We start from the raw sequence: 24,928 nt of genomic DNA, 5'->3' as shown, positions 1-24,928 counted from the left end.
GCATAGACTCCTTTCTCCTTTATCTTGTCCCTCCTTGGACCAGCTGATTTTGTTGGGTCAGATTTCAAAATATTTTTCAAACAGCGATTTTGCACAATGAAGTTCACTAATGATAAGGATGCAAAAACAGGTTTTCAATTGGAATGTTGTGTCATTCTTTGCAGATGTAATGTATGTGATGGCCTGCCTGTCCATCACAAGCAGAGAGGCCAAGGTTTGAATGAGCGCAAGCACTGAAATCCTTGTACGCCTTTGAAGCAGCACTTATTGAACAAAACCAATTGGCAATTCATTTTCACGGATCAGTTCTGTGACACAAAAACAGAAACTAAGCTAAAATGAATAAAAATACAATTATTTATTTGAAAGTGTAATACATTGAAACATGATTGTCTTATTTTCATGACGTCACCTCAGATACGGAAGGTCACTTTATTTATCAAAGCAGTGCAAGGTTGGTGTGCGTCGTTAATGTAACTACAAGGCATTGGTATTGGGACGATGGTAGGATGAGTTGCACAAATCGTCTACTGCCTGAAATGCAGACTGGTGCCCAGATTTACCAAGGGCTTGCAGTGCCCTTACGCCACACAATATGTGCAAGCCCTTAAATGAGATTTGTTATGCCACACCGGGCGTGGCTCTGCATTCATAGTAAATCTGGAGTGACATAGAGTTCTCCCGTGCGTAACTCTGCCCTGGGAGGGCGTTATATGGGTGCCGCGTGGGTGTTTCCCCTGCATCCACCCATGGTTTTTGGCGCATTCCCAGATCTACTAACAAGGGTAAACCTGGGACTGATTCAAAATGCCATGCCTCCCAGGTGAGGCGTACCAAGGATAAACCTGTTTATTTGTCCTCATTTTTCCCTCTTTCTACCTTTGCTGCACAAATAGAAAGAGATAACCGGCTCAGAGGATAGGTTTTATGCAGGAAGGTGTCCCTTCCTGCACAAAACCTATCCTGCCTGATTTGGTGCTTGGCAGCCACTAGCGCGTCAGCGCAGAGAGCAGAAATGGGCCATATCCTAGTAGATATTGCCCATTCCTCGCCATCGTATATATATTTAAATCTATATCTCCTGAAAACTCCACTGCATAGCGGCTGTGTTTCTTCAACAAAATGGAGCATGGACCACAATTAGATGCGCAGAATCTAGTTTATATATATATATATATGTGTGTGTGTGTGCGTGTGTGTGGATGTATTTTACCTGCAGAAGCGATGCAATAAAATCTTTGGTTAACCAGGCATCCTGTTACCTGCAGGGTAATATTTGAAAATGTCTGACGTGACCATTCCGCCCTGTAAACTATTTTAGAATGGCTGACCTGCGATCATTCATCCCTGGAATACATTTAAAAATTGTCTGACCTGTGAACTGTTTATTGCCATGATTATCTCTGAGAACAGGACTGTCCAGTGTCTTTGCATCAACTGGAGAAAAAGCCCCTTATAAAGTAATACCAACAAAGATGGGTGATGCCAGCAGAAATAGCTTTTCATCATGGAAGTGCCCATATGAAGTCCTGAGGTGTCAGAAGAGCCTCATCTCAAAAAATATTTGCATAGATAACTGCAGTTTGGTGAGTACCCAATACGAGAACCATCAGAGTAGGGCAGATTTCACTTTTTTAATTGTTCTTGGTGATTTGTAAGTGGATTGCTGAAAGATGCTCAACCAATACTTTATGGTAGCTCTCCGTGTGTTTCTTATCTAGCTTTCTGTTTACTATTGCGCTGTTTCTTGTTTCCATTCCTCTCCACCCTTCATGCACTTTGTTAGGACCTCTCAGTTTATTTCTTGCTCTTCTCATGTTCTGCTTCCTCTTGCTAATTAAGTCACCGTAGAGTACTCTTTCTTCCTTTGGTCTGTGTATGTCATCTCATCCATGTATCTCGTACATTCCACTTACTAAAGTTCGCTTGGTCTCCCCTGTCCTCCTCATCTCCTTCGTCATCTCTGTTTTCAGAGTATTCTTTTCTGATCTGGGTGTCTATCTATTCTTCCTTTCACTTCAAACATGGCTCTTCTCCATTACCTTTCCTTCTGTTTCAAGCCCTCTCCTGTCTCCATTATTCTCCATGCATCTTTCATTTTGTGTGCACATTCTCTTTCTTTTGTCTCCAAGTCCTTCTTTCCCTGAGGGACATAGCCTCGCCTCTTATGTCCACCTCGTCTTCCTTTATTGTGACTCTCTTGCTACTTGTTCTCTCTTCTTAGATTATGCTTCTATCTGTGTGCCTACTCACCTGGTGGTTTATTATTTGTGGTTGGGGGTGAGGGAATCAGTTTTCAAGGTCTCTCCTGTACATCCTAGGTTGCTCAAGCAGCTCTAGACCTGAATGGACAACTGCCCACACCAAGAGTATCTTGCAGAACAGTAAGTTTTTAGCTCAGTCTTTCTTTGGCTTGGCCATCCACTTTTTCTCCTTCTGCATTTAGTTTGAATCTTTTGAGAACTCTCTTGTAGATCTCCTGGTATTTCTTGTCTCAGGCTCCCTTCATGTGCCTATTAGCAGCTGTTTGTTACTGTGGTTCTGTTCTAGTTCTCTTCATTATGTTTGTGTCTGTGCCCAAAAAAGTTCATATGTATTGCACCCCCAGCAATGTTTTCTTAAAGGCTGCAGGCCTCTCCCCTTTGCAGTGGTTCCCAGATTAGTCCAGCTGTGCTTGAAGAGCGGGTACCGAAAACACTTTCTTCTCCATCTTGGCAAAGGCGATGTTCTTCTCATAGTACGCAGCCTCATTGATGAAGGCAGGGTAGATGGTTGAACCACCTTCGTAGAACACCTCTGTCCCATCCAAGGTCTGGAAAATGGGGTCACCGGGGTTCAGGGGAAGAAAATCCTTGTCCTGAAAACCAAACATAAAGAGGTTATTTCTTGACAAATCTTCAGCTTAAGGTCAGCCCAAAGAGATTCATAATTGGTGTTGCCAGGAATGCAGCCAATAGATAAGCAAGTAACAGGAACTGACATCATGCACCAGTTCTAGTATGACTATAATCTCCTGCTTTAATGAAACCATGCACATTACCTATTCTTACATCACTAATTTATTAAGGGCAGCCAGAGGCTGCAGAGCGACATACTGCATTCCTTTTTTGTGTCTGAAAGCAGCATGTGCTCTGTGAGCTGTCATTCATGACACTGCGGGTGACATCCATTACAACGCGGTCTGTACACCGCGATACGTTTACAACGTGGTCATTACAACGCACGTCGTTACAACGACTTGCGCTGGATGGCGCTATACACTAAGGAATAGTATTATTTACTATTCCAACACCTACCCTGCTGTTACGTAGGCTGCAGTTGGAATAGTAAATCATAGTATTCCTAAATCCAGCGCCTCTAGGATATGTGTGTGTGGGATATGGTTTTGAAGGCTGCTGAAAGGTTCAGGGCTTCTGTTTTTCCGTGGTCTAGCAGTATTCTGATGTCATCCATGGCTGCGACTAGAGCTGTCTCAGTGCTGTGGTTTCCTCGGAAGCTGACTTGGGAGGGGTCCAGCAGGTTGTGGTTCTCCAGATGTCTTGTTATCTGGATGTTGATAGCTTTTTCAATTACTTTGTCCGGGAAGGAGAGCAGGGAGTTGGGTTGGTAGTTCTTGAGATCTCCCGGGTTGGCGAGTGGGTTCTTCACCAGCGGATTCACGTCTGCATGTTTCCATTTCTTGGGGAAGTGGGCCTCGGTAATCGAGGAGTTGAGGAACATTTAATATTAAATACAATCAGAATGGTCTACACCGCCAGGCAGTCACTAGGCCGAATACATATATCCAGGCATGCTGGTGTCCTCCGGTACCATAGTTTAACCTGTGCCCTGAGGTTTGGTGCAGACTGCAAAATGTACAGTCACTTGTATTCATTCCATGATGAATTCATCATGCAAATGAAGATCATTCATAAGGGCAGCTGGCATAGCTCGCATGCCAGGAGGGTGAGGAAACTACTATTGCCCGTTAATATTTGACTTTAGTAATATTGCTCTTTTGAGACTGACTCACTGCTTTGTGGTCCATGACACCATGTTGAAAAATAATACCAAGGAACTGTATTTATCACAAACTTAAAAAATCTATATAAATCAAATTAAAAAACAAAGGGGTGACAGTAATGTGAGAGGAAAAACTGCCCCTGATTCTGAACTACACCTGTCGGGACACTATGCTTCAAGGCTGGCCAGTGGCCAAAGGCAGCTATCCTCTGACACACACAAACGCTACATAATCTGCAAGACAACCCGAGAGAGGCTGGTACTTTAAACGTTATACAGTTAAAATATCGAGTTTTTATTATCGATTTGCATTAATATCGATTAAAAAATATAGAATGGACAGAATTTCGAATGGACAGAATATAGACTACAAAAATATAGAATGGACAGAATATAGACTACAAAAATATCGAATTTGAGGTAAGTAAGTTAATATCAATTTTTAAAGTGTTTTTTATGTTAGTATATGTTTAAAAAGTGTATATTTATTTTATTATGTATATTAATTAATTATTTTTATGGTATTTAATTTTTGCGTAATATAATTTTGTAGCAGGTTGTGAGTTTATAGGGGAATAGGGTGGGAAGTAATTTAATTATAATTAATTAAATATGTTCATTTATTAATTGGTATTTATTTTGAATTAATTGTTAATTAATTATTAAATGGTAAATTAAAATATAATTGGTAATTATTTTTAATTAATTGATTAATTGATAAATATGTTAATTTTAGTAATATATTTTCTGTAGCAGGTTGTGGGTTTATAGGGGAATAGGGTGGGAAGTAATTTAATTATAATTAAATATGTTTATTTATTGGTATTTATTTTTAATTAATTGTTAATTAATTATTAATTGGTAATTAATTGAAATATAATTGGTAATTATTTTTAATTAATTGATAATTATGTTAATTTTAGTAATTTATTTTCTGTAGCGGGTTGTGGGTTTATAGGGGAATAGGGTGGGAAGTAATTTAATTATAATTATTTAAATATGTTAATTTATTTATTGGTATTTATTTTGAATTCATTATTAATTAATTAATAATTGGTAATTAATTTAAATATAATTGGTAATTAATTTAAATTAATAGATTAATTGATTTAATATGCTAATTTTAGTAATTTATTTTCTGTAGCGGGTTGTGGGTTTATAGGGGAATAGGGTGGGAAGTTATTTAATTATAAATATTTAAATATGTTAATTTATTTATTTGTATTTATTGTGAAATAATTGTTAATTATTAATTGGCAATTAATTAAAATATAATGGGTAATTAATTTTAATTTATTAATTGATAATTATGTTAATTCTATTAATTTAGTTTCTGTAGTGGGTTGTGGGTTTATAGGGGAATAGGGTGGGGAGTAATTTAATTGTAAGTAATTCTATTTTAAAACTCTTTTTTATTTTATCTAATTTTTTATTATTTTCTAATTGTTAATTAATTTATTGTTAATTGGAAAATAATTTGTATTAGTAGGTAATTTTTTTTATTATTTTTTATTTGTATTTTTAATTGATTAATTGATATATTATATAAAAGTGTTAAGTATTTTAATTAATTTGTAATTGGTATTATTTATTTTATTTTTATTTATATATGAAGTATTTACTTTCCCTACTGTTGCACTCACTGGAGTGGGAATAGTAATTTTTACCCTCCTGCTATCCAATGCTTTCCCTACTGTTGCTCTCACTGGAGTGGGAATAGTAATTTTTACCCCTACGCTATCCAACGCTTTCCCTACTGTTGTACTCTCTGGAGTGGGAATAGTAGTTTTTACCCCTGCGCTATCCAACGCTTTCCCTACTGTTGCACTCTCTGGAGTGGCAATAGTAATCTTTACCCCTACGCTATCCAACGCTTTCCCTACTGTTGCACTGGAGTGGGAATAGTAATTTTTACCCCTGAGCTATCCAACGCAAATCAATTTGTATGTTTTTCTTTTTACTTACATGAATTATTTATTAATTTTAAGGTTATTTAAGTATTTTAAGTATGTTTAAGTTAATTATATTTATTATTTCATTAATTTAAAGCATTTTAAAAAAGTGCGATATTTTGACTAACTATATTTTTTTACATCAATATTTTTGATTCGATATTTTTGTACTTACCTGTTTGGAGATAGGAGGTCGATATTTTGGCATTCTATATTTTTACCTCGATATTTTTGTAGGTCGATATTTTGGCATTCTATATTATGTCAGTGATCCACTTTAAACACCAGCACAACCATTCATAAACACTTGGATTAGCCATTCTGTGGTAAGTGAAAAAGAATGGGTTATACTTTCATGTCCACTTAGCTCACCCACCCCACTTGCAATAAAAGGCATGTGGCTCATCTCCGTCTCATCAGAAAGTGGCCACAGACGTGTGTAGTTTTACCACTGTCACAATGACATCATAGGTGGCATATTATAGCACAGATGCATTCTAGGAGCACAGTCTTGTCTCCCTTCATCTGTGAACCAATTGGACTAATAGGCCTCAAACAATTATTTGCTGGTAACTGCACCTAGGTGCCCATACTCTACACTGAGCAACAATATAGGTTGAAACAGTTCGGACTCACCTGCAGCTTGGGGTGGATGAATGCTGACATCTCCCCCTCTGCATTTCGAGGGTAGTCCTCACGGCTGATGAGCGTGTACGCTTCCATGTCAACGGCTGGGAAGGATGTGCCTGGAAAAAGGATCAGCGCAAGAGAGACTTATTAAATGAGAGATGGAAAGGTTGGGGATGATGAAGACCATGCATGAGAGTGGGAGTGGTAAAGACTGCACGATAGGTAAAGAGATGCAAAAGGGAAGCAAAAACTAGGCGAGTTAGAAGTATATAAAGAGAACAAGAAATGGAGATGGGAGAAAAGCAGGGGAGGCGTTAAATGTGAAAGCAGAATGATTGAAGAAAAACAATGGAAGACTATAGGAAATCCTTTTTCTATGTGGTCACCACAGATTTTTCATTTTTTGCTGAACCCTATAGTTTTGCATTTCTGCCTACTTTAGAACTCTGTGCATTTTACCCCTGCTAGCTACGAGTAACATGCCTGTGCTCCCCCTCTAAACATGGTTGAAAATGCACATTGTTAATTGGCATATTTAACTTGCCTATAAGTCCCTAGTTAATGTATCTGGAGCCTGCAAGTTAAATGCCACCGGTGAACTGCTTAACCTATTGTACCATCTATCACAGCTGCAATGCGAACATGGCTTCAGACCAAACCCTGTGTAGCATAACTGTGGTGGTATAAAGACTGCAATTCAACCTGTCAAAATAAACACTGATAGCCAACAAGCATGATACATGGTATTTAAAAGTAGGAAATGTAGAAACTTAATGTGAACATGTCCGTAAAGAAACTAGCACCTGGAAGATATTTTCCACAGTGGCATGTCTAGATGTTCTATGTAGAAAAGAAGGAATATAAATTAAAATCCTAATAATGTGTCTCAGAACTGGGATTATCTAGAAAAATAATGAAACTGTTAGTTTTGAGAGTTGTTATTATTATTAACAAAGTATTGCCTTAAATTCCAGAAGGCTAATTTGCCTTTCCTCTCCAACTTCTCTTAACCAGTGCTGGGTATTTGAATAGGTGTGAATGAGGTGTTAAATTCCTCCCAGGTGCTACACAATACATCACAGTGATTGACAGGTCGACCTGAATTGGCGTAGATGAGTCCTGAACCTCACAGAATATGCAGGTTGGGACCTATGAGAATCCTTTTTGACATTGCAATGTCAAATCCAGAGGTGGGTGGAACTCGCGGAGTTTCACTCTGTGGAACATAACAGAGTAAATTAAAAACTTCTCGAGATTCTCTGGAATTCCGCCAGTGGGAAGAAATTTGCACGTCGTGCTGCAATTTAGTGCCAATACTGAAAGCTGCGCTGAAAAATCAGTTGGTATGACACCATGCGGTGGGCAAGAGCACGTGCCCATGCGAGTTGATTTGAGAAAATCTACCCGACCAGCTCCACATCTACTCGAGAAGCAGCCCTCTGCCCATGACTACCCGCATTTGAAAATGGTGTTAGAGGATGCCAGATCTTGCTCACATTTGTGGAGCCTTGCGGGAAAAAAAATCACCTAGCAGTGATTGCTGGAATTTGGCAGAACTCCACGTTACAGGAGTAATGCGAAGTCGCCAGATTCCGCATCCGGAATGAAACATTTTGCTCACCCCTAGTCAAATCCAAAGATGGTCATTTTTAGGTCTAGCCTGGGTGGTGCATGCGCTGCTCTGCGAGGCATGCAGTATTTGAGTATGGACTGGAAGCTCCGCCCATATTTTTCATTGGCTTGTGTCAGTCCCCTTTGCAAATCTGAGAATGCGCTTAGTGGGTAGCAGTAGCAGATGGAACCTTCACCCCATAGGTTAGGGTGTGTCCAGGAGTCATTCCCGCCCACCAGCCCATGCCAGGCATAAATGTGGCACCTGCAGGCACCCACTTCAGAACACTCATGGACCTGGGGAAGAACAGAAGAGGACTGGACCTGGTGTCTGTGACCTGAGAGGAGCCATAAAGGACCGGACTTGCTATCTTTTGCACCAAGGACAAAGACGTTAATTCCAAGGGTCATGGGGCTGAGCTTCTGCTACAGGAATAAAAGTCACTAGAGACCTTTCTTGCAACTGACCAGTCCTAGGTCCTGATCTACTGCAGCTAGTAACCACCAATGACCCTTTGTGCTTTTGGTGCTAATTCTACTTAAAACTTTTTTTTAAATCATATGTCCTTTTCGTCATATTGGACTTTTATAATGTTTATGTTGTATTTATAACATAGAACTCTATTTTACTAATTTCGTTTGGGATTTTTATTGTTTTGAGGTATTGACTTTGTTTTGGCACTGCATCAATCCTTGACACATTGCCTTAAGTTAAGCCTTTACTCTGTGCTCTAGATACCAGGGCGTTGAGCCCAGGTTAATGTTGTAACGTTCAGGGTTTACTGTGATAAAAATTGTGATTGTTCCTTGGGGAGGGGGGGGGGGGGGGGTCATGCACCCTAATTATTAATCAAATTTCTTACAAGGAGCCATTAAACAGAAAAAAAAGAGGTGGGCAAGTGAAAAAGAATTGAGAAATATATTTAGATGGAGATTTTGTCAGAGAAGAGAAATAGAGAGGTGAGGGAAAACTAAAGTGAAATCACCAACAGAGATCGATGAGAAAAATGGAAAGGTGCAAGGAGAGAAAAGCAAGAGGAATAGAAAGAGTGGCGCAATCATTGTACGAATGTAAAGGATCTGCATTCTTACGGTTATCCTCTACTAGAACCTTTTTTTCCGGGACAAAGGTTGATCAATCGATGTTTACTCCTTCAATGCCCTAATATGGAGTTGTTTGCTTCCTCCCGCCATCAGGAAGCACACCATTGGCTATTCGTGATACAGCACCGCCTTCCGCCTGTACCATTAAACTGCATCAGTGATGTGCTTATAAAGGTTGGACCAGGACATGAGTAAAACACAGCCTCTGTCCAAAGTGGTGCCAGGTGCTCCGGGGATCATTTTAGAATAGATTTGAACCATTAATAAACCCCCCCTTTGAATAGCCTGGAAAGTACTTTAAAATGAGGAAGAGGGGTGAAATGCGGTGGAAACCGATTTCTGGGGTTTGTTTTAAAACCATAATGTAAATTTAACTGACTTTTTTTGGGTGGATTGCTAAGATTTTTCCCTTGTGAGATTTTTTCGCTTGTTACCCTTGATGGAGGGTTGAAACATGCTATTCAGGAAGCCCATAAAGGATTAGTAATGAATTAATAAGGTGAAATATGAAAGTTATTTCAGTGGTGGATATTATTTTATTTTTTATTTTATGCGTTTTTATATAGCGCGGACTTTAACCGAAGGTGTCACAGTTATTTGGAGAGAGAAGGATAGTGGAGTGATGAAAGTGGAAGAAAGGTTTGCATTCATATAGCACTTATTACCCCTGATGGATGTTCCGCTTTTCTGGCGAGTAGCACGCCACTCATGAACTCATAAAGGATTATTGTAGAAAATTAGTGTAGTAAAATATTAAGTAATTTGAGTAGAGGATATGTTATTCAGTTATTTGGGTAGAGAAGGGTAGGTTGCGGGATAGTGAAGGGAAAGAGGTTTGTATTTATATAGCGCTTGCTACCCTAATGGGGTTTGGAAGCGAAAGTAGCACGCTACTCTCGAACCCATCAGGATTCGTGTTGAATTAGTATGGTGAAACATGAAAGTAATTTTAGTGGTGGATATGTTAGTCAGTTACTTGGATTGAGAAGGGTTGGGGAGGGGTAGAAACGAGGGCCTCCTGCCTCAGTGCACCCTCTCTGCCTCCTAAGGATAGCCTCCCGTGTCACGTCCCTGTCCACCATCTGCCCTGCTGCTGGTGTCCTGCCTCTGTGCTCCTCTGCCCTGCTGCTGGTGTCCTGCCTCTGTGCTCCTCTGCCCTGCTGCTGGTGTCCTGCCTCTGTGCTCCTCTGCCTCCCTCTACCCAGCAGCTAGTGTTCTGCCTCTGTGCTCCTCTGCCTCCCTCTGCCCTGCTGCTGGTGTCCTGCTTCTGTGATCCTCTGCTTCCCTCTGCCCTGCTGCTGGTGTCCTGCCTCTGTGCTCCTCTGCCTCCCTCTACCCTGCAGCTAGTTTCCTGCCTCTGTGCTCCTCTGCTCTGCTGCTGGTGTCCTGCCTTTGTGCTCCTCTGCCTCCCTCTGCCCTGCAGCTAGTGTCCTGCCTCTGTGCTCCTCTGCCTCCCTCTGCCCTGCTGCTGGTTTCCTGCCTCTGTGCTCCTCTGCCCTGCTGCTGGTGTCCTGCCTCTGTGCTCTTCTGCCTCCCTCTGCCCTGCTGCTGGTGTCCTGCCTCTGTGCTCCTCTGCCTCCCTCTGACCTGCTACTGGTGTCCTGCCTCTGTGCTCCTCTGCCCTGCTGCTGGTGTCTTGCCTCTGTGCTCTTCTGCCTTCCTCTGCCCTGCTGCTGGTGTCCTGCCTCTGTGCTCCTCTGCCTCCCTCTGCCCTGCAGCTGGTGTCCTGCCTCTGTGCTCCTCTGCCTCCCTCTGCCCTGCAGCTGGTGTCCTGCCTCTGTGCTCCTCTGCCCCCCTCTGCCCCCCTCTGCCCTACAGCTGGTGTCCTGCCTCTGTGCTCCTTTGCCCTGCTGCTGGTGTCTGATGTCTTGCCTCTGTGCTCCTCTGCCTCCCTCTGCCCTGCAGCTAGTGTTCTGCCTCTGTGCTCCTCTGCCTCCCTCTGCCCTGCTGCTGGTGCCCTGCCTCTGTGCTCCTCTGCCTCCCTCTGCCCTGCTGCTGGTGTCCTGCCTCTGTGCTCCTCTGCCTCCCTCAGCCCTGCTGCTGGTGCCCTGCCTCTGTGCTCCTCTGCCTCCCTCTGCCCTGCTGCTGGTGTCCTGCCTCTGTGCTCCTCTGCCTCCCTCTACCCTGCAGCTAGTTTCCTGCCTCTGTGCTCCTCTGCTGCTGGTGTCCTGCCTTTGTGCTCCTCTGCCTCCCTCTGCCCTGCAGCTAGTGTCCTGCCTCTGTGCTCCTCTGCCTCCCTCTGCCCTGCTGCTGGTTTCCTGCCTCTGTGCTCCTCTGCCCTGCTGCTGGTGTCCTGCCTCTGTGCTCTTCTGCCTCCCTCTGCCCTGCTGCTGGTGTCCTGCCTCTGTGCTCCTCTGCCTCCAGGGGTGGGGCAATCATATCGCCCGACGCCCGAACCAACTAGAATTTTATGAAGGGCAAGAAGATTTATTGTCTATTTTGTCCGACGGACAAGTAGGCAATAAATCACAAAGAAGAAATGAGCTGTGGGCGCTCTCGGGCTCACAGGCAATTGAAATACTGTCAGAAAGCCTTTGACTTCCTGGTAGCCCATGACTGGGCTCTATCTAGTCAGTGATTTGCTGGGGGAGTCTTACGCTGGATGTCAGTGTTCTAGCATGAGTTCCACACTGGTGCAGCCCACCTGCTCTTGGAACTGAGCTGCTGAACTTGAAAGGGCGGCGCCGAGACACGAAACACTTTTGCGTCTGTCTGGGTCTCAGTGCTGCGGGCGGGCCGGTTGGCCTTGTGGTCTCTCTGTCACCGATTGCTGCAGGGCTCCATCGTCCTATCCATTTTGATCCGTCCAGGGCAGTCCACTAATTTTTGGTGCGCTGCGTGGCACTTTCTGGAATCGGGATCAGAAAGTCGCCGTTTCTGACACAGTGAATGCTTCACCAGCAGGCGAGTCACTCTAATAATGGGTTTTGCAGAAATGTATGTTAACTGTTATACTGCATGGAATGGACTGAGATCAGTGGGCGTGGGGGCAGGGTCAAATGTGCGGTATGATAATTTACAGTAAGGCGGGAACTTCTCCACTGCTATCGGCTGATCAGTTAGGCGTCTATTACAATGCAACCAGTGAAGCGTTAATAATGGGTGAAAACACCACAAATGGAGTCTAACTATTTCAGAGACATTGACCTTTACTTTGTCAGTCTGCTTTTATGGATGAGGTTGCATTCGGGGGCACGGAGTTAAGAATTATACTTTAACACCTGCCAGTCTTAACGATAAGGCATCCTTGCAAGATTAAGCGTGCGCTGTTAATAGAAACATTTTGTAAACTGCATCTTTTTCCCGAGGTTAAACAATAAAGCTAAATTTGACTAAAAGAAAGGCCACATAATGAAGCGGGCAGAAAGTATCTTTGCGTTCCAGGCAATTTTATGTGTGCAGCGTATTTCACACAGCTCACTGAAACGTGGGCCACTCTCGGTGTCTCAAACATCGTAACGTCACATTTTTGCTTGGGGGGTCTCTGTTCCTAATACCCTGCCCCACAGTCTTTCTTTCCTTTTCCTTATTCCATTACCTTGACCTTCCCTCCACTGCTTCTTGCTTAATCAGTGCCTCCACCTTATTTTCCAACCTTGCCACTGCAGCAGAGTAAAAGCCTCATGTCGTTATCAATTTTACAGGCTTAATCTGGCAAGAAACCGGTTATTCTTCAGATTTTGGGCTCCTTCCTGTTAGCCTGTACCTCCTATTGGTTGCATTTCCCATCTGCTGTACCTACTGTAAACCACCCCCACCATGCAAAGTGCTCTGGCAGTTTGTGCTAAATAAACAGAGCCGCTGTAACGAAGCAGCAGAGAAGGTCTGAATTATGTGCAGGGTTGACTAAATTATGTGGCCACAAAAAATTAGAATTATATAGCAGAAGGCAGCAAATTTTTGTTTATTGTATTTTTTTTTTTTTACATCTGTATATGTTAACCCTGTCAGTATAAATGTCTTGCCTTATTACTTTCAGATTAACACCCAAATACATCCATAGCAATGTAAATGTGACCAGTCACTACTTGTGCTGGGCTTTGTACTGTGTGGCAGGATGGGTTACCCTCTTTTTAGAAACTTTTGATCTGTTTGAGCTAGAATCAACAATTTTGTTAAAATATGCAGTTTAGGCAGCATGATTATGTGGCAAATTACGAGGAAAACGTCTTAGCTGTAGTATCTCATTTTAGAGTGATTCTGTTATAAATCACGCACATACACAGGACCTGCCATCTGTGGGGGACCATCTGTCATTTGCAACGATGTAAAATGGCAAAAATTGCAGAACCGAGTTCAATATAAAGCAGAAAAATCTGAATTTACATTTGTAGGTCTCACAATCACGTTTTATTGACAACTGCATGACATTATACAATATTCCCACCTTAATTTCATGCAACCGCTGTATTGTTGCATTTTTGTTGCACAGTTATGTCAGCAGTAAAAATGAGCCCATACCAGATCCAAGGAAAAGTGACACTGCCACCTGTGCGAGTATTCGTCCTACGTAGACATAAAGGCTTGTTTTTCTTTCCCTACGTGATTTGACAAGGAGTGTTTTTCCTGTGTGCCTGCCTTTGCGCCTTCTTTATGCATGTGCCCATTTCGAAATATCCAAGCATCATCCCTTAGACCCTCAGAATGCTCAGCTTCTGAAAAAAACACACTGATTGCACCAGGCTTACCAATACTCGTATGTCTGCATCGGGCAACAGAATTATAGGATTTTCCAAGAAGATAACGGGCACATCTGGGTGGGCAGTGGGGGGCTGGGGACATTGGAAGGAGAGAGACAAGTGGCAGAGAACTCGGATTTTAAAGAAAAAAGTGACTACTTCACAAATGTAAGAGAGACAAACTTGCACATCTATTGCGGAGCTGCACCTACTCATGTTTGTGGAGCTTACTCTTCTGCTGCCATTACTATACCACTACTGTGCACAAGAGAACCCTGTAGCTAGTGCATGTGCTGCAAATGCTCCTTGTGTGGGTGAAGAATGTGGAGATTTACCAGTGAGTGCACAATAGTATAATCACCCCTCACCTGCCCAGGAATGTAAAAGGAGGGATTGATTTAACTGCCCAGTACTGCCCCGCACTGCCCCTTGTGTATTTGTACTTGTGGATACTGCCTCAGTGAACCACAGCACATCTACCACGCAATTTTGGCTGTCCCATGAAAAGTTCATAAGCTCCACCAAAAAGTGCAGTTATTCCCATCCGCACAAACGTTCATCAGATCATGTTCACATGTGAGTATTTTTTAAGCTGGAGAGCTATGACTTGGGCCGAGGATGAAGAACACCCTTCTGTCCTACAGGTTCATATTCCGACACAGAGTGCAGACTAGTAATTGACTATATTAATTGAAGTATACTTGGCATAGACTGTCTTTGGGTACTCCTTCTCTACAATTGAAATTTTGTCACATTCATACTGGTTGATAATTGGCTGCAGTGCACACTGACACATCCACCCACATACTGTACAACCTGCCAGTACAACAGTTGCATTTAAGGATGCATGACCATGCACTGCATAATTGGACTTGTGCTTGAAATAATGTTGCACTGTATGCTGCACTGATTACAGTGCAGGTTCTCGCCGTGCAGACCCACCTTAGTGATTTATGGAATAGGTGTGGCAAGCAGATATCTTCCCAGGACAAGTAGATTTCTGTAAAATGTTGTCCATTGGCCAAGTAGATTTTTGACAAATTTCCACACCCCTGGCCTCCGTCTGCCCTGCTACTGGTGTCCTGCCTCTGTGCTCCTCTGCCCTGCTGCTGGTGTCTTGCCTCTGTGCTCTTCTGCCTCCCTCTGCCCTGCTGCTGGTGTCCTGCCTCTGTGCTCCTCTGCCTCCCTCTGCCCTGCAGCTGGTGTCCTGCCTCTGTGCTCCTTTGCCCTGCTGCTGGTGTCTGATGTCTTGCCTCTGTGCTCCTCTGCCTCCCTCTGCCCTGCTGCTGGTTTCCTGCCTCTGTGCTCCTCTGCCTCCCTCTGCCCTGCAGCTAGTGTTCTGCCTCTGTGCTCCTCTGCCTCCCTCCGCCCCGCTGCTGGTGTCCTGCCTCTGTGCTCCTCTGCCCTGCTGCTGGTATCCTGCCTCTGTGCTCCTCTGCCTCCCTCTACCCTGCAGCTAGTGTCCTGCCTCTGTGCTCCTCTGCCCCCCTCTGCCCTGCAGCTGGTGTCCTGCCGCTGTGCTCCTTTGCCCTGCTGCTGGTGTCTTGCCTCTGTGCTCTTCTGCCTCCCTCTGCCCTGCTGCTGGTGTCCTGCCTCTGTGCTCCTCTGCCTCCCTCTGCCCTACTGCTAGTGTCCTGCCTCTGTGCTCCTCTGCCTCCCTCTGCCCTACTGCTAGTGTCCTGCCTTTGTGCTCCTCTGCCTCCGTCTGCCCTGCTGCTGGTGTCCTGCGCTCCTCCGCCCCGCTGCTGGTGTCCTGCCTCTGTGCTCCTCTGCCTCCCTCTGCCCTACTGCTAGTGTCCTGCCTCTGTGCTCCTCTGCCTCCCTCTGCCCTGCTGCTGGTGTCCTGCCTCTGTGCTCCTCTACCTCCCTCTACCCTGCAGCGGGTGTCCTGCCTCTGTGATCCTCTGCCTCCCTCTGTCCTGCCTCTGTGCTCCTCTGCCCTGCAGCTTGTGTCTTGCCTCTGTGCTCCTCTGCCCTGCTGCTGGTGTCCTGCCTCTGTGCTTCTCTGCCTCCCTCTGCCCTGCTGCTGGTATCCTGCCTCTGTGCTCCTCTGCCTCCCTCTATCCTGCTGCTGGTGTCTTGCCTCTGTGTTCCTCTGCCTCCCTCTGCCCTGCTGCTGCTGTCCTGCCTCTGTGCTCCTCTGCTCTGATTCTGGTGTCCTGCCTCTGTGCTCCTCTGCCCTGCTGCTGGTGTCCTGCCTCTGTGCTCCTCTGCCCTGCAGCTAGTGTTCTGCCTCTGTGCTCCTCTGCCTCCCTCTGCCCTGCTGCTGGTGTCCTGCCTCTGTGATCCTCTGCCTCCCTCTACCCTGCTGCTGGTAACCTGCCTCTGTACTCCTCTGCCCCCCTCTGCCCTGCAGCTGGTGTCCTGCCGCTGTGCTCCTTTGCCCTGCTGCTGGTGTCTTGCCTCTGTGCTCCTCTGCCTCCCTCTGCCCTGCTGCTGGTGTCCTGCCTCCGTGCTCCTCTGCCTCCCTCTGCCCTGTAGCTAGTGTCCTGCCTTTGTGCTCCTCTGCCTCCCTCTGCCCTGCTGCTGGTGTCCTGCCTCTGTGCTCCTCTGCCCTGCTGCTGGTGTCCTGCCTCTGTGCTCCTCTGCCCTGCTGCTGGTGTCCTGCCTCTGTGCTCCTCTGCCTCCCTCTGCCCTGCTGCTGGTGTCTTGCCTCTGTGCTCCTCTGCCTCCCTCTGCCCTGCAGCTGGTGTCTTGCCTCTGTGCTCCTCTGCCCTGCTGCTGGTGTCCTGCCTCTGTGCTCCTCTGCCTCCCTCTGCCCTGCTGCTAGTGTCCTGCCTCTGTGCTCCTCTGCCTCCCTCTGCCCTGCTGCTGGTGTCCTACTTCTGTGCTCCTCTGCCTCCCTCTACCCTGCAGCGGGTGTCCTGCCTCTGTGCTTCTCTGCCTCCCTCTGCCCTGCTGCTGGTGTCCTGCCTCTGTGCTCCTCTGCCTCCCTCTGCCCTGCTGCTAGTGTCCTGCCTCTGTGCTCCTCTGCCTCCCTCTGCCCTGCTGCTGGTGTCCTACTTCTGTGCTCCTCTGCCTCCCTCTATCCTGCAGATGGTGTCCTGCCTCTGTGATCCTCTGCCTCCCTCTGCCCTGCTGCTGTTGTCCTGCCTCTGTGCTCCTCTGCCTCCCTCTGCCCTGCAGCTGGTGTCTTGCCTCTGTGCTCCTCCGCCCCGCTGCTGGTGTCCTGCGTCTGTGCTCCTCTGCTCTGATTCTGGTGTCCTGCCTCTGTGCTCCTCTGCCTCCCTCTGCCCTGCAGCTGGTGTCTTGCCTCTGTGCTCCTCCGCCCCGCTGCTGGTGTCCTGCCTCTGTGTTCCTCTGCCTCCCTCTGCCCTGCTGCTGCTGTCCTGCCTCTGTGCTCCTCTGCTCTGATTCTGGTGTCCTGCCTCTGTGCTCCTCTGCCTCCCTCTGCCCTGCAGCTGGTGTCTTGCCTCTGTGCTCCTCCGCCCCGCTGCTGGTTTCCTGCCTCTGTGCTCCTCTGCCTCCCTCTGCCCTTCTGCTGGTGTCCTGCCTCTGTGCTCCTCTGCCCTGCTGCTGGTGTCCTGCCTCTGTGCTCCTCTGCCCTGCTACTGGTGTCCTGCCTCTGTGCTCCTCTGCCGCTCTTTGCCCTGCAGCTAGTGTCCTGCCTCTGTGCTCCTCTGCCCTGCAGCTAGTGTCCTGCCTCTGTGCTCCTCTGCCTCCCTCTGCCCTGCTGCTGGTGTCCTGCCTCTGTGCTCCTCTCCCTCTGCCCTGCTGCTGGTGTCCTGCCTCTGTGCTCCTCTGCCCTGCTGCTGTGCTCCTCTGCCTCCCTCTGCCCTGCAGCTAGTGTCCTGCCTCTGTGCTCCTCTGCCCTGCTGCTGGTGTCCTGCCTCTGTGCTCCTCTGCCTCCCTCTGCCCTGCTGCTGGTGTCCTGCCTCTGTGCTCCTCTGCCCTGCTGCTGGTGTCCTGCCTCTGTGCTCCTCTGCCTCCCTCTGCCCTGCTACTGGTGTCCTGCCTCTGTGCTCCTCTGCCCTGCTGCTGGTGTCCTGCCTCTGTGCTCCTCTGCCTCCCTCTGCCCTGCTGCTGGTGTCCTGCCTCTGTGCTCCTCTGACCGGCAGGTGGTGTCCTGCCTCTGTCCTCCTCTGCCCTGCTGCTGCTGTCCTGCCTCTGTGCTCCTCTGCCCTGCTGCTGCTGTCCTGCCTCTGTGCTCCTCTGACCGGCAGGTGGTGTCCTGCCTCTGTCCTCCTCTGCCTCCCTCTGCCCTGCTGCTAGTGTCCTGCCTCTGTGCTCCTCTGCCTCCCTCTGCCCTGCTGCTGGTGTCCTGCCTCTGTGCTCCTCTGCCCTGCTGCTGGTGTCCTGCCTCTGTGCTCCTCTGCCTCCCTCTGCCCTGTTGCTTGTGTCCTGCCTCTGTGCTCCTCTGCCTCCCTCTGCCCTGTTGCTTGTGTCCTGCCTCTGTGCTCCTATGCCTCCCTCTGCCCTGTTGCTTGTGTCCTGCCTCTGTGCTCCTCTGCCCTGCTGCTGGTGTCTTGCCTCTGTGCTCCTCTGCCTCCCTCTGCCCTGTTGCTTGTGTCCTGCCTCTGTTCTCCTCTGCCTCCCTCTGCCCTGCAGCTAGTGTCCTGCCTCTGTGCTCCTCTGCCTCCCTCTGCCCTGCTGCTGGTTTCCTGCCTCTGTGCTCCTCTGCCTCCCTCTGCCCTGCTGCTGGTGTCCTGCCTCTGTGCTCCTCTGCCTCCCTCTGCCCTGCAGCTAGTGTCTTGCTTCTGTGCTCCTCTGCCGCCCTCAGCCCTGCTGCAGGTGTCCTGTCTCTGTGCTCCTCTGCCTCCCTCTGCCCTGCTGCTGGTGTCTTGCCTCTGTGCTCCTCTGCCTCCCTCTGCCCTGCTGCTGCTGTCCTGCCTCTGTGCTCCTCTGCTCTGATTCTGGTGTCCTGCCTCTGTGCTCCTCTGCCTCCCTCTGCCCTGCTACTGGTGTCCTGCCTCTGTGCTCCTCTGCCTCCCTCTGCCCTGCAGCTAGTGTCTTGCTTCTGTGCTCCTCTGCCTCCCTCAGCCATGCTGCTGGTGTCCTGCCTCTGTGCTCCTATGCCGCCCTCAGCCCTGCTGCAGGTGTCCTGTCTCTGTGCTCCTCTGCCTCCCTCTGCCCTGCTGCTGGTGTCTTGCCTCTGTGCTCCTCTGCCTCCCTCTGCCCTGCTGCTGCTGTCCTGCCTCTGTGCTCCTCTGCTCTGATTCTGGTGTCCTGCCTCTGTGCTCCTCTGCTTCCCTCTGCCCTGCTGCTGGTTTCCTGCCTCTGTGCTCCTCTGCCTCCCTCTGCCCTGCTGCTGGTGTCCTGCCTCTGTGCTCCTCTGCCTCCCTCTGCCCTGCAGCTGGTGTCCTGCGGTGTCCTGCCTCTGTGCTCCTCTGCCTCCCTCTGCCCTGCAGCTGGTGTCCTGCCTCTGTGCTCCTCTGCCTCCCTCTGCCCTTCTGCTGGTGTCCTGCCTCTGCCCCCCTCTGCCCTGCTGCTGGTGTCCTGCCTCTGTGCTCCTCTGCCCTGCTGCTGGTGTCCTGCCTCTGTGCTCCTCTGCCGCTCTTTGCCCTGCAGATAGTGTCCTGCCTCTGTGCTCCTCTTCCCTGCAGCTAGTGTCCTGCCTCTGTGCTCCTCTGCCTCCCTCTGCCCTGCTGCTGGTGTCCTGCCTCTGTGATCCTCTGCCTCCCTCTACCCTGCTGCTGATAACCTGCCTCTGTGCTCCTGTGCCTCCCTCTGCCCTGCTGCTGGTGTCCTGCCTATGTGCTCCTCTGCCCTGCTGCTGTGCTCCTCTGCCTCCCTCTGCCCTGCAGCTAGTGTCCTGCCTCTGTGCTCCTCTGCCCTGCTGCTGGTGTCTTGCCTCTGTGCTCTTCTGCCTCCCTCTGCCCTGCTGCTGGTGTCCTGCCTCTGTGCTCCTCTGCCTCCCTCTGCCCTGCTGCTGGTGTCCTGCCTCTGTGCTCCTCTGCCTCCCTCTGCCCTGCAGCTAGTGTCTTGCCTCTGTGCTCCTCTGCCTCCCTCAGCCCTGCTGCAGGTGTCCTGCCTCTGTGCTCCTATGCCGCCCTCAGCCCTGCTGCAGGTGTCCTGTCTCTGTGCTCCTCTGCCTCCCTCTGCCTTGCATCTGGTGTCCTGTCTCTGTGCTCCTCTGCCTCCCTCTGCCTTGCATCTGGTGTCCTGCCTCTGTGCTCCTCTGCCTCCCTCTGCCCTACTGCTGGTGTCCTGCCTCTGTGCTCCTCTGCCTCCCTTCGCCCCGATGCTGGTGTCCTGCCTCTGTGCTCCTCTGCCTCCCTCCGCCCCGCTGCTGGTGTCCTGCCTCTGTGCTCCTCTGCCTCCCTCCGCCCTGCTTCTGGTGTCCTGCCTCTGTGCTCCTATGCCTCCCTCTGCCCTGCAGCTAGTGTCCTGCCTCTGTGCTCCTCTGCCTCCCTCCGCCCTGCTGCTGGTGTCCTGCCTCTGTGCTCCTCTGCCTCCCTATGCCCTGCTGCTGGTGTCCTGCCTGTGTGCTCCTCTGCCTCCCTCTGCCCTGCTGCTAGTGTTCTGCCTCTGTGCTCCTCTGCCCTGCTGCTGGCGTCCTGCCTCTGTGCTCCTCTGCCCTGCTGCTGGTGTCTTGCCTCTGTGCTCCTCTGCCTCCCTCTGCCCTGCTGTTGGTGTCCTGCCTCTGTACTCCTCTGCCCTGCTGCTGGTGTCCTGCCTCTGTGCTCCTCTTCCTCCCTCTGCCCTGTTGCTTGTGTCCTGCCTTTGTGCTCCTCTGCCCTGCTGCTGGTGTCCTGCCTCTGTGCTCCTCTGCCCCCCTCTGCCCTGCTGCTGGTGTCCTGCCTCTGTGCTCTTCAGCCCTGCTTTTATTTATTCATTTATTTATTTATGCATTTTTATATAGCGCGGACTTTACCCGAAGGTGTCAGAGCAGCTGCTCGTGTCTTGCCTCTGTGCTCCTCTGCCTCCCTCTGCCCTGCTGCTGGTGTCCTGCCTCTGTGCTCCTCTGCCCTGCTGCTGGTGTGTTTCCTCTGTGCTCCTCTGCCCTGCTGCTGGTGTCCTGCCTCTGTGCTCCTCTGCCCTGCTGCTGGTGTCTTGCCTCTGTGCTCCTCTGCCCTGCTGCTGGTGTCCTGCCTCTGTGCTCCTCTGCCTCCGTCTGCCCTGCAGCTGGTGTCCTGCCTCTGTGCTCCTCTGCCCTGCTGCTGGTGTCCTGCCTCTGTGCTCCTCTGCCTCCCTCTGCCCTTCTGCTGGTGTCCTGCCTCTGTGCTCCTCTGCCCTGCTGCTGGTGTCCTGCCTCTGTGCTCCTCTGCCCTGCTGCTGGTGTCCTGCCTCTGTGCTCCTCTGTCGCTCTTTGCCCTGCAGCTAGTGTCCTGCCTCTGTGCTCCTCTGCCCTGCAGCTAGTGTCCTGCCTCTGTGCTCCTCTGCCTCCCTCTGCCCTGCTGCTGGTGTCCTTCCTCTGCCTCCCTCTACCCTGCTGCTGGTAACCTGCCTCTGTGCTCCTCTGCCTCCCTCTGCCCTGCTGCTGGTGTCCTGCCTCTGTGCTCCTCTGCCTCCCTCCGCCCTGCTGCTGGTGTCTTGCCTCTGTGCTCCTCTGCCCTGCAACTAGTGTCCTGCCTCTGTGCTCCTCTGCCTCCCTCTGCCCTGCTGCTGGTGTCCTGCCTCAATGCTCCTCTGCCTGCTGCTGGTGTCTTGCCTCTGTGCTCCTCTGCCTCCCTCAGCCATGCTGCTGGTGTCCTGCCTCTGTGCTCCTATGCCTCCCTCTGCCCTGCTGCAGGTGTCCTGTCTCTGTGCTCCTCTGCCTCCCTCTGCCCTGCAGCTAGTGTTCTGCCTCTGTGCTCCTATGCCTCCCTCTGCCTTGCATCTGGTGTCCTGCCTCTGTGCTCCTCTGCCTCCCTCTGCCCTGCTGCTGGTGTCCTGCCTCTGTGCTCCTCTGCCCTGCTGCTGCTGTCCTGCCTCTGTGCTCCTCTGACCGGCAGGTGGTGTCCTGCCTCTGTCCTCCTCTGCCTCCCTCTGCCCTGCTGCTAGTGTCCTGCCTCTGTGCTCCTCTGCCTCCCTCTGCCTCCCTCTGCCCTGCTACTGGTGTCCTGCCTCTGTGCTCCTCTGCCTCCCTCTGCCCTGCAGCTGGTGTCCTGCCTCTGTGCTCCTCTGCCTCCCTCTGCCCTGCAGCTGGTGTCCTGCCTCTGTGCTCCTCTGCCCCCCTCTGCCCTACAGCTGGTGTCCTGCCTCTGTGCTCCTTTGCCCTGCTGCTGGTGTCTGATGTCTTGCCTCTGTGCTCCTCTGCCTCCCTCTGCCCTGCAGCTAGTGTTCTGCCTCTGTGCTCCTCTGCCTCCCTCTACCCTGCAGCTAGTTTCCTGCCTCTGTGCTCCTCTGCCCTGCTGCTGGTGTCCTGCCTCTGTGCTCCTCTGCCTCCCTCTGCCCTGCTGCTGGTGTCCTGCCTCTGTGCTCCTCTGCCTCCCTTCGCCCCGATGCTGGTGTCCTGCCTCTGTTCTCCTCTGCCTCCCTCTGCCCTGCTGCTGGTGTCCTGCCTCTGTGCTCATCTGCCTCCCTCTGCCCTGCTGCTGGTGTCCTGCCTCTGTGCTCCTCTGCCCTGCTGCTGGTGTCCTGCCTCTGTTCTCCTCTGCCTCCCTCTGCCCTGCTGCTGGTGTCCTGCTTCTGTGCTCCTCTGCCTCCCTCTGCCCTGCAGCTGGTGTCCTGCCTCTGTGCTCCTCTGCCTCCCTCTGCCCTGCAGCTGGTGTCCTGCCTCTGTGCTCCTCTGCCCCCCTCTGCCCTACAGCTGGTGTCCTGCCTCTGTGCTCCTTTGCCCTGCTGCTGGTGTCTGATGTCTTGCCTCTGTGCTCCTCTGCCTCCCTCTGCCCTGCAGCTAGTGTTCTGCCTCTGTGCTCCTCTGCCTCCCTCTGCCCTGCTGCTGGTGTCCTGCCTCTGTGCTCCTCTGCCTCCCTCTACCCTGCAGCTAGTTTCCTGCCTCTGTGCTCCTCTGCCCTGCTGCTGGTGTCTTGCCTCTGTGCTCCTCTGCCTCCCTCTGCCCTGCAGCTGGTGTCCTGCCTCTGTGCTCCTCTGCCTCCCTCTGCCCTGCAGCTGGTGTCCTGCCTCTGTGCTCCTCTGCCCCCCTCTGCCCTACAGCTGGTGTCCTGCCTCTGTGCTCCTTTGCCCTGCTGCTGGTGTCTGATGTCTTGCCTCTGTGCTCCTCTGCCTCCCTCTGCCCTGCAGCTAGTGTTCTGCCTCTGTGCTCCTCTGCCTCCCTCTGCCCTGCAGCTGGTGTCCTGCCTCTGTGCTCCTCTGCCCCCCTCTGCCCTACAGCTGGTGTCCTGCCTCTGTGCTCCTTTGCCCTGCTGCTGGTGTCTGATGTCTTGCCTCTGTGCTCCTCTGCCTCCCTCTGCCCTGCAGCTAGTGTTCTGCCTCTGTGCTCCTCTGCCTCCCTCTGCCCTGCAGCTAGTTTCCTGCCTCTGTGCTCCTCTGCCCTGCTGCTGGTGTCCTGCCTCTGTGCTCCTCTGCCTCCCTCTGCCCTGCAGCTAGTGTCCTGCCTCTGTGCTCCTCTGCCTCCCTCTGCCCTGTTGCTTGTGTCCTGCCTCTGTGCTCCTCTGCCTCCCTCTGCCCTTCTGCTGGTGTCCTGCCTCTGTGCTCCTCTGCCCTGCTTTTATTTATTTATTTATTTATGCATTTTTATATAGCGCAGACTTTACCCGAAGGTGTCAGAGCAGCTGCTGGTGTCCTGCCTCTGTTCTCCTCTGCCTCCCTCTGCCCTGCTGCTGGTGTCCTGCCTCTGTGCTCATCTGCCTCCCTCTGCCCTGCTGCTGGTGTCCTGCCTCTGTGCTCCTCTGCCCTGCTGCTGGTGTCCTGCCTCTGTTCTCCTCTGCCTCCCTCTGCCCTGCTGCTGGTGTCCTGCTTCTGTGCTCCTCTGCCCTGCTGCTAGTGTGTTTCCTCTGTGCTTTTCTGCACTGCTGCTGGTGTCCTGCCTGTGTGCTCCTCTGCCCTGCTGCTGGTGTCTTGCCTCTGTGCTCCTCTGCCCTGCTGCTGGTGTCTTTCCTCTGTGCTCCTCTGCCCTGCTGCTGGTGTGTTGCCTCTGTGCTTTTCTGCCATGCTGCTGGTGTCCTGCCTCTGTTCTCTTCTGCCTCCCTCTGCCCTGCTGCTGGTGTCCTGCCTCTGTGCTCCTCTGACCGGCAGGTGGTGTCCTGCCTCTGTCCTCCTCTGCCTCCCTCTGCCCTGCTGCTAGTGTCCTGCCTCTGTGCTCCTCTGCCTCCCTCCGCCCCGCTGCTGGTGTCCTGCCTCTGTGCTCCTCTGCCTCCCTCTGCCCTGCAGCTAGTGTCCTGCCTCTGTGCTCCTCTGCCTCCCTCTGCCCTTCTGCTGGTGTCCTGCCTCTGTGCTCCTCTGCCCTGCTTTTATTTATTTATTTATTTATGCATTTTTATATAGCGCAGACTTTACCCGAAGGTGTCAGAGCAGCTGCTGGTGTCCTGCCTCTGTTCTCCTCTGCCTCCCTCTGCCCTGCTGCTGGTGTCCTGCCTCTGTGCTCATCTGCCTCCCTCTGCCCTGCTGCTGGTGTCCTGCCTCTGTGCTCCTCTGCCCTGCTGCTGGTGTGTTGCCTCTGTGCTTTTCTGCCCTGCTGCTGGTGTCCTGCCTCTGTTCTCCTCTGCCTCCCTCTGCCCTGCTGCTGGTGTCCTGCTTCTGTGCTCCTCTGCCCTGCTGCTAGTGTGTTTCCTCTGTGCTTTTCCGCACTGCTGCTGGTGTCCTGCCTGTGTGCTCCTCTGCCCTGCTGCTGGTGTCTTGCCTCTGTGCTCCTCTGCCCTGCTGCTGGTGTCTTTCCTCTGTGCTCCTCTGCCCTGCTGCTGGTGTGTTGCCTCTGTGCTTTTCTGCCATGCTGCTGGTGTCCTGCCTCTGTTCTCTTCTGCCTCCCTCTGCCCTGCTGCTGGTGTCCTGCCTCTGTGCTCCTGTGCCCTGCTGCTAGTGTGTTTCCTCTGTGCTTTTCTGCCTCCCTCTGCCCTGCTGCTGGTGTGTTGCCTCTGTGCTTTTCTGCCCTGCTGCTGGTGTCTTGCCTCTGTGCTTTTCTGCCCTGCT

The 24,928-nt window shown here is 50.7% G+C and overlaps 1 protein-coding gene across 1 annotated transcript in view; it reads right to left on the bottom strand.

Moving 5' to 3' along the window:
- Positions 1 to 334: 334 nt before the first annotated feature.
- Positions 335 to 24,928, bottom strand: part of LOC147666513 (N-acyl-aromatic-L-amino acid amidohydrolase (carboxylate-forming)-like) — a 72,461-nt gene continuing 47,867 nt past the window's right edge. Inside the window, exons 6-7 of the mRNA XM_086949024.1 lie at positions 6,591 to 6,700; positions 335 to 2,857 (exon numbers count right to left, since the gene is read on the bottom strand). Coding sequence (XP_086805150.1) covers positions 2,660 to 2,857; positions 6,591 to 6,700 — 308 coding nt within the window. The 3' untranslated portion in view covers positions 335 to 2,659. The remainder of the gene's footprint in view (positions 2,858 to 6,590; positions 6,701 to 24,928) is intronic.

The sequence above is a fragment of the Lissotriton vulgaris genome, unplaced genomic scaffold (assembly GCF_964263255.1).
Source record: "Lissotriton vulgaris unplaced genomic scaffold, aLisVul1.2 SCAFFOLD_440, whole genome shotgun sequence".
NCBI classification, from domain to species: Eukaryota; Metazoa; Chordata; class Amphibia; order Caudata; family Salamandridae; genus Lissotriton; species Lissotriton vulgaris.
The sequence above is the reverse complement of the archived record's forward strand: the minus strand, read 5'-3'. Positions and strand labels throughout refer to the sequence as shown.